General features: G+C 44.4%; 1 protein-coding gene across 2 annotated transcripts; it reads left to right on the forward strand.

Annotated features, from left to right (window-relative positions):
* The first annotated feature begins 823 nt into the window (after positions 1-823).
* On the forward strand, positions 824-13,282 carry klhl3 (kelch-like family member 3). Of its 2 annotated transcripts, none has more exons than XM_053429450.1 (15): positions 824-979; positions 2,357-2,515; positions 3,166-3,272; positions 3,364-3,485; positions 5,881-6,043; positions 6,328-6,437; positions 8,113-8,229; positions 8,612-8,761; positions 8,883-9,000; positions 9,223-9,420; positions 9,933-10,034; positions 10,273-10,401; positions 11,167-11,307; positions 11,523-11,666; positions 11,792-13,282. In XM_053429450.1, exons 1-15 carry the CDS (start codon positions 960-962, stop codon positions 11,818-11,820), a joined length of 1,809 nt encoding a protein of 602 aa, XP_053285425.1. In that variant the 5' UTR covers positions 824-959; the 3' UTR covers positions 11,821-13,282. The 2 variants fall into 2 exon arrangements, with proteins under 2 accessions (XP_053285425.1, XP_053285426.1); XM_053429451.1 differs by having other exon boundaries at positions 832-979; positions 2,381-2,515.
* The last annotated feature ends 68 nt before the right edge of the window (positions 13,283-13,350 follow it).

The raw sequence follows: 13,350 nt of genomic DNA on the forward strand, positions 1-13,350 counted from the left end.
TTATTATTTTTTTTTAAATATAATGTATTTATTTAACTGAGAAAAACAATGCCCTCTACAAACATGTTAGGGGTTGTAGGGTCTGCTCCATAAATAAAAAATGATGAGATGGAGAAAGCCCTCAAGCAGAAATTCCTTTCAGAAGAGACACCAGAGTGCACTTGGTCTTCTGAGGAGCCTGAACAGGCCGGAGCACAAAGCTCCCTCTAAACAAGAAGCTGCCTCTCAAGTTGAGCCTCTTGACTTACAAGAGTCACGCGTCCTTGGTTTTGCTGGACTCTTGTTCTTAAATGTTTTAAAACATCACCTGGATTGTTCTAGAGCTCATATGTTCATGCTTGACAGCAGATGTTGATATATTGATATTGAAAAACTGGGATTATTCTGTAGATTCGCCTTCTCCTGTTTGGGTTAGGGGTTGATAGTAGATGTTGTAATTCATATAAACAACACAGGACACAAAATGTACATTATTAAAAATGTTCCATAATAAAACAATTATTTGATGGAAAAAGAGTAGATATAGAAACTGAACAAGACAGGAAAGGTATAGTACAACTTCTACTTCTATTATTACTGCTAATAATAATTATGACTTAATGTGTTTAACCCATGTCAAAACAGTGAAAACAAGAATTAAAAACATCAGTGACAACAAGCAAAAATACAGAATAGCAAATTACATAATCCCTTTGTTTGTTTTTAATAAACTGTGTATCACCTCTTGTCCTTCAGTGTTTATATATATATATATATATATATATATATATATATGAGTGTGTGTGTGTGTGTGGGAACAATAACTTCAGAATGACACACGCTTCCCCCCACGTCAGTCACACCGGTCACATTTCTCTTTCTCCAGCGGAGTGAGTCCTCTCGGCAGAGCAGGATCTCCGTGCGGCTCATGCCTGCTGCGCTCCGGGGGGACCAGGGAGGACCAGGGGAGGACACGGAGGATGGACGGTGTGTCGCTGGGGTGAGTTGGCTCAGCTCTGCCGGTTTTCCGGTACGTTCGTGGTTCCCGCTGCTTACCGGACCTCGCTCCAGGCCACACCGAGCACAGAGCAGCAGCGGCAGCCAGAGACACTTTGCCAAGCTCCACAACTCAAGCTAGCTTTGTTGACTAGTTAGCCTCGGGGAGTTAGCTAGCCCCGCTGCTCAGAACCCGGGTTCAAATTGGGCGACTGACACCAGCTCGCTTCTCACGGACCCGCCATGTGGGACGTTTACCTGCATCCAAACACCCGTGATAACCCCGATACGAGCAGCCGCTGGTGGCAGCTAGCGGAAGCTACCGTTCGCTTTATGCTGTGTTGTGGTTAGCAATGCTAGCAGCTAGCTCACCTGACAACTTGGAACTGCAAAAACTCCCAAACGACCTCACACACACACGTTCTGCCAAAGTCTGACTCATCCTGATGTGTATACGCACAGAAGCTGTTTTGTGTAATTTGTCTTAATTCACAGACACGTGCTTGAAGTGTTTAACTCAACCGAACCCCCCCTGCTTTGGAAGTGCTGCATCACTATCTGTCCAAAGTTGTTCATGTGGACAACAGATGGGTTGTATGGTTGTAATGAGTCCAGAGAATGAAGTGTGTTGTTCCTGCACAGTGGAGACAGACACACATTTGTATACAAATCCTGAAAAGTCAAACTACACACAACTCCTAGTACATTGGTCCTGGTTGATTTCTGGCTCACAGTGATTGAGTACATGTTACTGAGAGAAGAAGTACTAAACCTTATAATGACATTGACAGATACATTATTCATAGTGTGAATAAGTCATGGTTGTGACCAGGAGGTTGTGGCCGAGGCCAGATTTAGCCTCAATCATTCAAACTGTTACCAGAGACCTGTGAATCAAAATTTTCCATAAATCCACTGTTTATTAATTGATAACTTTCCCCAAAATTGACGAACACAAACAGATACGATCCTCTTTTTATGTTCTACTAAATCAGTCATATTTTCCAACCTGGTATTCATTTTTATATAAAGCAAAATTTTGTGCAGAATGACAATCTTTTGATGCAGATCAGAGACCTCGGATATAATTTGCTATTCAGAGAAATCTTCACTGGATTTAAATGTCTTTCAAGAGAATGTGTAAGTCACTTATGTGAGAATGGGTCAGTGATGTCATTCAAGCGTTTAGAAATTTCTAACATGAGCCGACAGAAGAACAAGCCAGTGGCACTCACTCACGTCCAGTTTATATTTACTAAATCGACTATGGTCACCACCTGCAGTGTATCATCCCTGTCCCGTCCTCTTTTCATAACTCTGTAGATTATCCATGAAGTACTCTGTTTAACTGTTGGGTCGTCATCTATCTCCAATGACCCAGGCACTGCCTCTCATGTCTCTCCAGTCTGGTGGCCACACCGGCCTCACCGCGTCCAAACTGCAACACGGACTCGGAGGAGGACACGATGAATGGAGGGATGCACACCTTCAACCAGACGCATATGAGGAAAGCTTTTCAGCTGATGAACGACCTGAGGAGGTGTGTTGCTGTCAGTCGTGTTTGTCCCTATACAGAGAAAGAAAATCAAAACCAGTATGCATATGGCCATTTCACTGTGGCCAGCCGTAGTCTATGCAATGAGGAAGCTTTAATCTGCTTTGTAGGTCAGACAGGGGTCACCTTTGGTTCTCATGGTTTGTCTGGAAATGTCCTGATGAGGAGCTGATACATTCACAAACATCTTGATAGAAACATTTGAGAAAAAAAGCTTATTTTAGACCAGATTGCACCGATACTCAACTCTGTCTTAAGCAGAAAAAAACTCCAATTCAACAAGAAGATGCATCAAATTGAGCGTCTTGCCTTAAAAAAATCTACGCTTCCTTAGTTCTACTCGACTATTGTTCTTAAATGTCTTAAAAACAAAACATGCAGTGGTTGATCTATTGATATTGAAAAATTGGGATTATTCACCTCTTCCCGCCTGGAACAAATCCATATATTCAATAGGCATCTTTAAGTGAAACCCTAGTAATTCACACTGACAGCCATCTTACCCATACTTCATTGATGAATCCTTTTCCTGGCTCCTGTTTGCATGTTTATTTTTACAACTTATCCCAAGCAATTAGAAAATATAGATAACTCGTATGAATGTTTTTCTCTCTCTGTGTCATTTCATCCCTCAGTAAGAAGATGCTGTGTGATGTCCAGCTGATCGCTGGCAGCGTTGAAGTGCCAGCTCACAGGGTGGTCCTGGCCTCCTGTAGCCCCTACTTTTGTGCCATGTTTACAGGTGAACACAAGCTGACGTTTGTTCAGCATCATATCTGACGTGTGTGTGCTTTGTTTTGTGCTTAGCTGTGTGTGTTTCTCTCTATATGCAGGTGATATGAGTGAGAGCAAGGCCCAACAGGTGGAGATCAGAGAGGTGGATGGTCAAACCCTGAAAAAACTTGTTGATTACATCTACACTGCTGAGATCGAGGTAACAGAAGACAACGTCCAGGTGAGTGTGTGTGTTCATAAAGAGGAAAAGCAAGGGGGGAGGTAGTGGGTTAAAAAACTGTTTTCCGGTTTTTACTTTTACTTGTTTCTTTGCTGAACTAAGCTTTAGTCACACAGTTAAAAATGTTGGTGTTGTTGAAGGAAATGTCTTAATGCTGTTTTCTTGACCTTCCTCTGTGGGCGGACCTTTGTTTTTGTTTACTGGCATCTGCATAAGACGGAGACATATCATAACAAGTTGGAACTAAACAAATGGCAACAAAAATCAACTCTAGAAATAGTAAGGGAGGAAGAAGAAGTCTTTATATTGTTGCTGTGAAGTGAAAGTAAATTTGTATGAGACACAATGTGAAACCGTATCATCCCATTTTGGTAAAAGGTTGTTTTTATCTGTTGAATGATTTAACAGATGTCAGTGTTTTAACGTGTCATGGGCCTGATCTCTTTTACCTCTTTGGTTTCCAGTAAAAGTTCCGCCATGAACCTGCCTGCGGAGCAGAGCTTTATTGCAGAGCTGGTAATGTTCATGAGATGTGCTCTGCTGTGAAAGCACAGGACTGGGGCCTTGTTTATCACTGTGGCACTAACTCTTGGTAACTGCATGACTCTGCTGCAGGGTTGAATACGTGCACCGGGATCAAGCGGCAGGCTGGATACTTCCTCTGATTATTAGCACAGGAAGTGTGCATGGAGAGAGACAGGAAATCCTCCCACTGTTCGCAGCGTGCCTGCCTGATTGGCTCACTTGCAGATGTGTGACGTGTGTGTTTTGACTAGAGGCTAATATTCGATAAAGAAGTGCGTTAACGTTTCGTTTCTACTCTGTACCAACACTAATCCCGTAATTATTATACTTTTTGCATCAATTACCCAGTCAGCTAATCATATGGGAGCAGCACGGCTCATAAAATCATGCATGTACAGGCCAGTAGCTTTATCAAACGGCAGAATGGGAAAATATCTCAGTGACTGACTGTGGTGCCAAAGAGTCTGGTTAAAATGATTCTGATATCCTGAGGTTCTTTCTCAGAATGTTGTGAGGCAATGAGAGAAATCTGAGAATGGCCTGACGGGTGGGAGCTGAGTGAAAGGCTACAGTAGCTCAGACAACCACACTCTCAACTGGTGGTGGTTAGGCAAGCACGTAAGATGGCACAGAAATGTGTAACCCTTTATGTGAACGAGCTACGACAGTAGAAGACCACGTATTGGTCCCATGAATCTTGATTTCCTACGAAAGCCATAGATGGTTTGATCAGAATTTGGCGTCATCAGCTGAATGCATGCAACCTGTGTGAATCCAGGCTTGCGTTGGTGGTGGTGTGAGGAGTGTTTTCTTGGCAAATTGTGTGATCATTAAAACAAATCAATGTTTGTGTTGAATGCCATCTAATTGTATGCATGTGCATCTGTCTTCAGTCACAATTTACCATCTTCTAATGGCTACATGTTACTTTATAATGTTCCATATATTGAAGCAATAAGGTTCTCATGACAATGAGGACGGTGTCAGTGGCCTCCCCAGTCACCAGATCAGAATCTAATAGAACACCATTGGGATTATTAGGACGTGAGATACACTGCATGAGTGTACAGCTGGAAAATCATCAGAATTTGATGTGCTATAGTTTGAGGCTGATCAGAGAGCACATAGTATTATCACAGTGGTCCTAATAAAGAGCTCAGTTAGTGAATGTGTTGTTTGTGTTTATAGCTGCAGTGGGCCTGATGCTCCCCTTTTGAAAACATAAGGCTTCAGTACAGCTGGAAAACCAGAGGAGACGCTAACAGCACACACTCTAGGAAGAGTGAGGGTCTAGACAGAGGCAGTGTGACCTAGTTAAGCTTACATGAAGGGATGTGTGTCTGCTAGCATCGCTCTCTTAACCACACACAGCCAACCCGCCTGTGCCGCTAATTGACTGGCTTAGAGAGCCTAGGTGACAGCAGAGTTAAGCCATAAGGTTATTAAATATTAAAATCCCTCTGACAAATACCTTCATCGATTCTAACTATTGCAACATGTGAGACTAAGAAGATGCATTGATCTAGTGTATTATAATAATGTCAGTCTTGTATTTCTTGATGGTAAACAAAGACGCAGCATCAGTTGCACGTATTTGCCAATGTGAACATATACCATCAGTGTTTTCAGTGTCTGTCTGTTGAATGAGGTCCTTCTCACATGGGGGAACTTTCAAGTTGTGGTTGAAAGTCCTGGAACAAACCCAGTCAGTGTTGCCTCTAATTTAATTTATTTATTCGGGGAGTGTAGGGAAAGTTAGAGATCTGATAATAAGTGCTCTCATGAGATGCATGTGCTGTTCTACTGTCATATGTGAGCTGACCTAACACCAGATATGAACCGAGCTGCCACGTGTGTGTCCTCTGTGCAGGTTCTGCTGCCAGCAGCGAGCCTCCTCCAGCTGATGGACGTTCGTCAGGTTTGCTGCGAGTTCCTTCAGTCTCAGCTTCACTCCACCAACTGTCTGGGCATCAGAGCCTTCGCTGACCTGCACACATGCATCCAGCTGCTCAACCAGTCCCACGCATACGCTGGTAAGCTTCTCGCTGTTCACACCACACATCCTGAGTCATCTGTGCCACTGCATGTATAAGAGGTGTGGTAGGTGGTGGGACTTTTATGTAACAGCCCGGAAACAAGCTGAAACCTTTGGAAACCTGCTACGTGTACAGAGGATGAAAAAGTGATGTTGGTTGTGTTAAATGATGAAGAAGATATCAGAGACACATGTTGAGCTTGGATCAGTGTTGAGTGTTGTGTTTGAATGTCACTGAGCTTCAGGTTGAACTTTGTTGCGTTGCTTGTTTGTGTCTCTCAGAGCAGCATTTCACAGACGTGGTGCAGGGTGAAGAGTTTCTGGGCCTGACTCTGCAGCAAGTGTGCAGCCTCATCGCCAGTGACAAACTCACAGTCTCCACAGAGGAAAAGGTCAGATGACACGATACAGACACACACTTCAAACTTTGTCGGCTTCCTTCAGGGTGAAAACTGATTTACATACTTTTCCATGAATTGGAAATAAAAGAAACAACTCCCAAGTATCTCGCTGCACTTTATCAAGCTCCCTTTCATTACAAAGCAGAAGCAACAGTTTTTTAAGGGTAAACTTCATGAATCAGGGGAGTGATGATGCACTTTTCTCTGATTAGAGAAAGGTAGATAAGTTGTTAAGAAGAAACAAATCGTGAATCATAACTATCTGACTAATTAATGTACAGAAGATGACAAACCAGCAGTGCAGAAATCAGTTAGAATGAAGTCTGTATCAAGTCTGAAAATCCTGTTAAAGAAATACAGGTTTATTAACTACATCCTCGTCACACGTTTCTGATGAGATGGCTTTTGCCAGGAGACATAATCCAGAGGACGGCTTCTCCTCCTGCTGATCTTCACCAGGAGCATCTGTGTGTCACTCTGCTGTCGGGACAGGAGCAGTCAAGTCCACCGCTCGCTGAGTCAGACAGAGACACAGAGGGAGGCAGACACTTCCATCACACTGTCCATGAAGCGTCAAACCAGCTTCAACTGAGTTACAATTCATTCCTGCAGGATTAACACACAATTTATAGATATTGAGGTGTCCACATCTTGTTTAGTATTTGTTGCTATAGAGGTGAGAGTGACTTCTCAAACTCTGTGACTTTTGCTTTCCCCCCTGACATGCTCTTAATTACAGTGTGTACGGGTATAAGTGAAGTCAGCTAAACAGGCTGTGGTCTGGTCTGTAAATATTACATTTATTACAATGCAGTTGAGTTTTATTGTATTAAGTTTAGAAGTCAGAGGCTAGTTGAAACCCTGTTGTAGCAGAGTATCGATCCTCTTTCCTTCAACAGTCATCGTTACTGCTCCTTTGTCCACAACAGGAGTCGTGCTCAGTCGCTCATTTGCCTCAGTGTAGCTGCTCCACAGGCCAACAGGAGATGACCGAGTATGTAAATCAATGAGTTTCAAACAAAAGATCCCAGACCGGGTGTGGTGTCTTCATCTGAGTCTGATTTAGATAGAAACGGGTGTAGAACAAGACAGTCACAGTCACAGACACCTTGAGTCAGCTGACGTCCAGCTGGGAGTGAAGTGCCAGCATCTCTGTTGGCATTTCACTCTGAATGAACAGTATCTGCTTCCTTGATTGATGCTTTTCACACAAACACTGAGTTTGATTGTTGTGCTGGTGTCATGTGCACTATTCCCAGTCAGAGCGTCTGCAAGCTTCAGACGTGTTAATTGTCGAGCAGCGGCTGAAACCCGCTGCTCACACCTTATCAAAGTTGTAAAACCTAATTTCCAAAACCCTCGATCACACCCGTTCATCTAGTGATTGACCCGTTGTGTTGAGGTGAGAAAATTCAGCTCAAGTCTTAAACTCAATTATTTCTCTCTCCTTTGATCTATAATCCTGAAGAAGCTTTCACTGACATAACGTTTCAAACAAACGAGCACCAGCATCAATAAATCACTGTATTTCTATGTCTGAAAGTAGAAATGTGAATAAAATTCAAACATTCACTCTTTATTCATCTCTACTTGTATTTGTACATGTTCCATATTTACTTGCTCCCTCTCTCATACCCCTCTGCCTCTCTCTCCATCTCCCTCCCAGGTATTTGAGGCCATGATATCTTGGATCAAGCACGATAAGCCGGCTCGTCTGGAGCACATGCCCAAACTGATGGAGCATGTCAGACTTCCACTGCTGTCCAGGGATTACCTGGTGCAGGTAGAAGAGAAATCTCCACTCTTCCTCTGCTTTCTCCACATTCTTTTTCTCCTCAAATAAGAAATATTTTAGAATACACCTCCTGAAGGTCATGAAGGCTTCAAGAAATGTTAAATCATAGGATGTCTAGAAATACTGCTCATCAAAGTGGGAAGGTCTGAAGATTTGTTTGTAATTCAGACAAATCCAACACTTAGCAGCAGGTTTATCGGCCTCACCCCCTTCAGATGTGGCTCTTCTGCCTCAGTCGATTTATAATTTGAACATAAAATGAAGTGTATTGATTTGTCAGAGCTTAAATGGAAACAGCAAACTAAGTCAATATTTCCTGCTTGTTCACCGGCTCACATTTATCACTCACAGTTATGTTTCCTGGTTTCAGATCGTGGAGGAAGAAGCTTTGATAAAGAACAACAACACCTGTAAAGATTTCCTTATAGAAGCGATGAAGTATCACCTGCTGCCGGCCGACCAGCGGCACCTCATCAAGACGGACCGGACCCGGCCGAGGACGCCGGTCAGCATCCCCAAGGTGAACACACACGTCACAAGCTGCTCTCAACGTGAAGCCACAGTATCAGTTCATCCTCTTCTGTAAACACGGTTAATAGATTCAACTGTCTGGTGGGATTGTGTGTTTGTGGGACACACAGGTGATGATTGTAGTCGGCGGTCAGGCTCCCAAGGCGATTCGCAGTGTGGAGCGTTACGACTTCCAGGACGACCGCTGGTACCAAGTGGCCGACCTCCCATCCAGACGCTGTCGGGCAGGTCCGTGTTTGTGTGTGGTGACTGGGTTTAATGGTTACGTGCTGTCGGTCCTGGCTGAACTGGATTTTGTTGCATGAGATTTGAAGTGTCGGCTTGTGAACAGAAACAATCTCCGTAAAGACGAAGCTTTCGAGTTTCACATTTGGCCCCTTCTATTAAAAACCAGTCAAATATTGTTGCACCATCTTTGACTTTATCCTGAAGTTTTGTGTACTTCCCCAGGCGTTGTGTCGATGGCCGGACGTGTGTTTGCAGTCGGGGGCTTTAACAGTTCCCTGCGCGAGAGGACGGTGGACGTGTACGACGGGGGAAGAGACCAGTGGAGTGCGGCAGCCAGTATGCAGGAGAGACGCAGCACACTGGGAGCTGCTGTGTTGGCAGATTTACTTTATGCTGTGGGGGGCTTCAACGGAAGTATAGGTACACACACACACACGCACACACAAACACACACACATGTACAAACACGTTATAGGGTTGCACAAGTGTGGCTCAAATCTTTGTCAGCAGTTTGCTTTGTTATCTCGGCCAAGGAGGTTATGTTCTCACCCCCGTTTGCTTGTTTGTGTGTTTGTAAGCAAGATTACACAAAATCTGCTGAACAGATTTCCACAGAATTCAGTTAAGAACAACGTGGAGACAAAGGATGTGACAGTGAAGTCTGGACAGGTGAAGTGAAAGACTGTATCATCAGCTGCTCCCTCATTAGCATGTGAGAGGGAGCAGATATAACTGTCTACTCCAGTGTGGACAGTAAACACAAGAGACAGGAGCCATTTTCTTCTTTTCTCTTCTCGTAACACATCCAGCAGCTGAATTTAAAAATGTCTTCAACACACACACACACACACACGTTCTCTATCCATCCTATCAGTGTTTGGATCAATTTGAGTTTCTGTTCATTTCTCTCTTCTTGTTTCTCTCTGCTCCAGGTTTGTCCACAGTCGAGGTTTACAACTATAAAACCAACGAGTGGCTGTACGTGGCCTCCATGAACACCAGACGCAGCAGTGTGGGGGTGGGGGTGGTGGATGGTAAGAATCAAATCTGTGTGACCTCGGCTGCAACAAGTGTTTCGTCAATGAAGGCAGAAAATTCAAATGTGTGTCTCTGTGTGTGTGTGTCTCTGTGTGTGTGTGTGTGTGTGTGTGTGTGTGTGTGTGTGTGTGTGTGTGTGTGTGTGTGTGTGTGTGTGTGTGTGTGTGTGTGTGTGTGTGTGTGTGTGTGTGTGTGTGTGTGTGTGTGTGTGTGTGTGTGTGTGTGTGTGTGTAGGTAAGCTGTACGCAGTGGGAGGCTATGATGGAGCGTCCCGTCAGTGTCTCAGTACAGTGGAAGAATACGACCCCGTCACTGATCAGTGGTGCTACGTCGCTGACATGAGCACACGACGCAGTGGAGCAGGTACACACACACACACACACACACACACACACACACACTCACACAATCTATATTTTACCCTACCCCCACATACAGTAGCCCGCTGTTCTTTATTGATTCATGAATTTAGAGTTGTGGTTGTTGAACGATGGCCAGTGTGTAACATGTCGGTTGATAACTGTGTTTGTGCGTGTGTGTGTATAAACGACTCCCATTGTATGTGTATTTCTTATTTACAATAAAATGTATATTAGCTTATATCAGTACAGTACATAATACACACAGGCAGTAAAAAAAAACATTTGGTACTCATTTGGTACTAAAATAATTTGTAGATAATGCAGTATTGTGTTTTTGCCAACCGACTTTTGGGTCTTCAGTGCCCCCTAGTGGACATCGTCTGTAATTGTACAAACGAGAATCAGGGCAACAGATTAACTATTATAATTGACTTCAGTGTTTTAACAGCGTGAAAATTTTAAATAAATTAAGTATAAATTCAGTTTGTTGTCAGAATGTTTCCTTCATGCTTGAAATCCAGTTGGAAGGTTTTATATCAGTTTCTACAGACAGACCAACAATCTGACTCTGACGGTGACAAATGTTACACACAAGAATACAAGAGTGATGACTCACCATGACCACACAAACACAACTTGCCATAAAAAGCACGACTCTGTTGTTGCTGCGTTCCATCGTCTCATCTTTCTGACGTGTTAAATCAGAAGGCATCACTCCACCACTCTGTGTGTGTGTTCACTCTGGAGCCTCCTGTGTCTGCTCCAGGTGTGGGGGTGCTGGGCGGTCAGCTGTTTGCAGCCGGGGGACACGACGGACCTCTGGTGAGGAAGAGTGTGGAGGTCTACGACCCCCAGACCAACACCTGGAGGCTGGTGTGTGACATGAACATGTGTCGGAGAAACGCAGGTCAGAGAACAAACACACACACGCACAACATCATCATGACCACTGAATCTAAAAAAGTTAAAAAGTTGTTAATGTTGCTAATGTCACAAAAAGGATCATTTTAGATTTTTGTTTTCAAGATTTCATCAAGGATCATATTGTTCTTTGGAAACTCAGCTGCTGTAATTTGGAATGAGGCTGTAAAGCTTCAGTGTTGTTGTGTCTGTGTCCTCCAGGTGTCTGTGCCATCAACGGGCTGCTCTATGTGATCGGAGGAGACGACGGCTCCTGTAACCTGTCGTCTGTAGAGTTCTACAACCCGGCCACAGACAAGTGGAGCCTCATTCCCACCAACATGAGCAACGGACGGAGCTACGCAGGTACGTCTCAGCTGATTGGTCCACAGGAGACCCAATGAGGGACGTCCTGGAGCTGGACGCTTCTCCCCCCGATGGTTGTGATGTCTCCCTCCGTCTCACTCTGTCCTGTGTTCTCTCTCCTCCAGGTGTCGCAGTGATCGACAAGCCGTTATGACGACAGCTGTCCCAGAGCATCAGCAGCCGAGCGACTCAGAGCGACACATCTGAAACTATCTGAAGTGACGCTGTGATAAACTCTGTGGTTAACGTCTGAGTCGCTCTCAGTCCTCGTCTGACACGACCTCGCCGGATGTCGGGGAGTTTGGCGTTTTACCTGAAACCGGATTTTGTTGCTGGACGCCATTTTCATCACATCCCCGAGAGATCTCCACCGTTGCACTAAGAGAGCGGGCGGGTGAGAAGCAGCTTCATCAGCCGACTGAAGGACTCACTCAGACGCTGGAGGTCAGGAAGGAAACCTCGACTGGTGAGAGCAGCTTCAGAAGCTCAAAGGTGTAAATCCTCTGAAGGATGGAATCAAACCTGAAAACTCAAACCACCAGCGGACGGAGACACCACCACCACCACCACCACCACCACCACCACCTCACTGTCTGATCCACTCTGCTTCAGGCGATAAAGGTGCTGCAATAACCAGGACCTGAGCTCATCATGGGAGACATTTATTTTTAAATACGAGACTTGCCACAGTTCTTATGATGTAAACGAGCTCAATGCAACTGGTTCCTCAGCTTGACTTTGAGATGTTCTTTGTGTTTCTGTTTGGATTCCTGTGCCGTCAGCGGCTCCAGCTGTGGAACCAGATGGAATCCAGCTGTTGCCCCGACAGATGTTCTCGACCTAAAGCTGCAAGATGATGTAAAGAATGTTGAAAGCGTGTTATATGCAAATTGATCATGTTTAATATTTTTTTGAGATTGTGTGAGAAACCACTTCTGTGGCGTCGGACGCAGGCCGGTCGATCCCATTCAGCGCAGCGGGACTCGGTCTCTGTCGACTCACTACTGAGGCACTTAACACTTGCACTGACGTCCGCCTGTCTCTGACCGCCTGTCTCTGACCGCCTGTCTCTGACCGCCTGTCTCTGACCGCCTGTCTCTGACCGCCTGGATCTCCGACCTGCTGCCGTCAGATCGCTGACTCGACACTCAGACGCCAACAACTTCACGAGAAATGTGCCAGCGATGAGGTTTTTAATCGCTAATTAACAAACTGAAAGGGTGAACTGTTCCTGTTCACTGTTTGAGAGTGTGTGTCAAAGTGCACTGTAGAAATTCAGCTGTACAATTTTGAATGGAAAAGATGCAGGATTTCAGATTTTTCTATTTATTGTTTTGGTCTCATTGTTTTCGAGAGCATTTATTGATTCATACCTCATCCTGGTGTTGTCTGATGAAGTTCATTCAGAGGACGGTGGTTTATTTTAGATGTAGTTTATCTGGCAGACGGACCGACTGGTGCCATAGCTGAAGAAAAGAGATAGAAGCTTTTTGATGAAACGTTTTTTTTCTTATTTCTGTCTAAAAAAAATCTTCTGCAAATCGCAGAGGAACTCGACCTGCTGCCATTTCAAAAGCCTCCTGACAAAGAAGAATATAAAAACTTTAAAGACTAAACTGTGGTTTCTGTTTGTTTACTTCATTTACACGCTGCGTTACGAGACAAACATTTAGATGAACCTGTT

The sequence above is a fragment of the Pleuronectes platessa genome, chromosome 8, assembly GCF_947347685.1.
Source record: "Pleuronectes platessa chromosome 8, fPlePla1.1, whole genome shotgun sequence".
NCBI lineage: Eukaryota > Metazoa > Chordata > Actinopteri > Pleuronectiformes > Pleuronectidae > Pleuronectes > Pleuronectes platessa.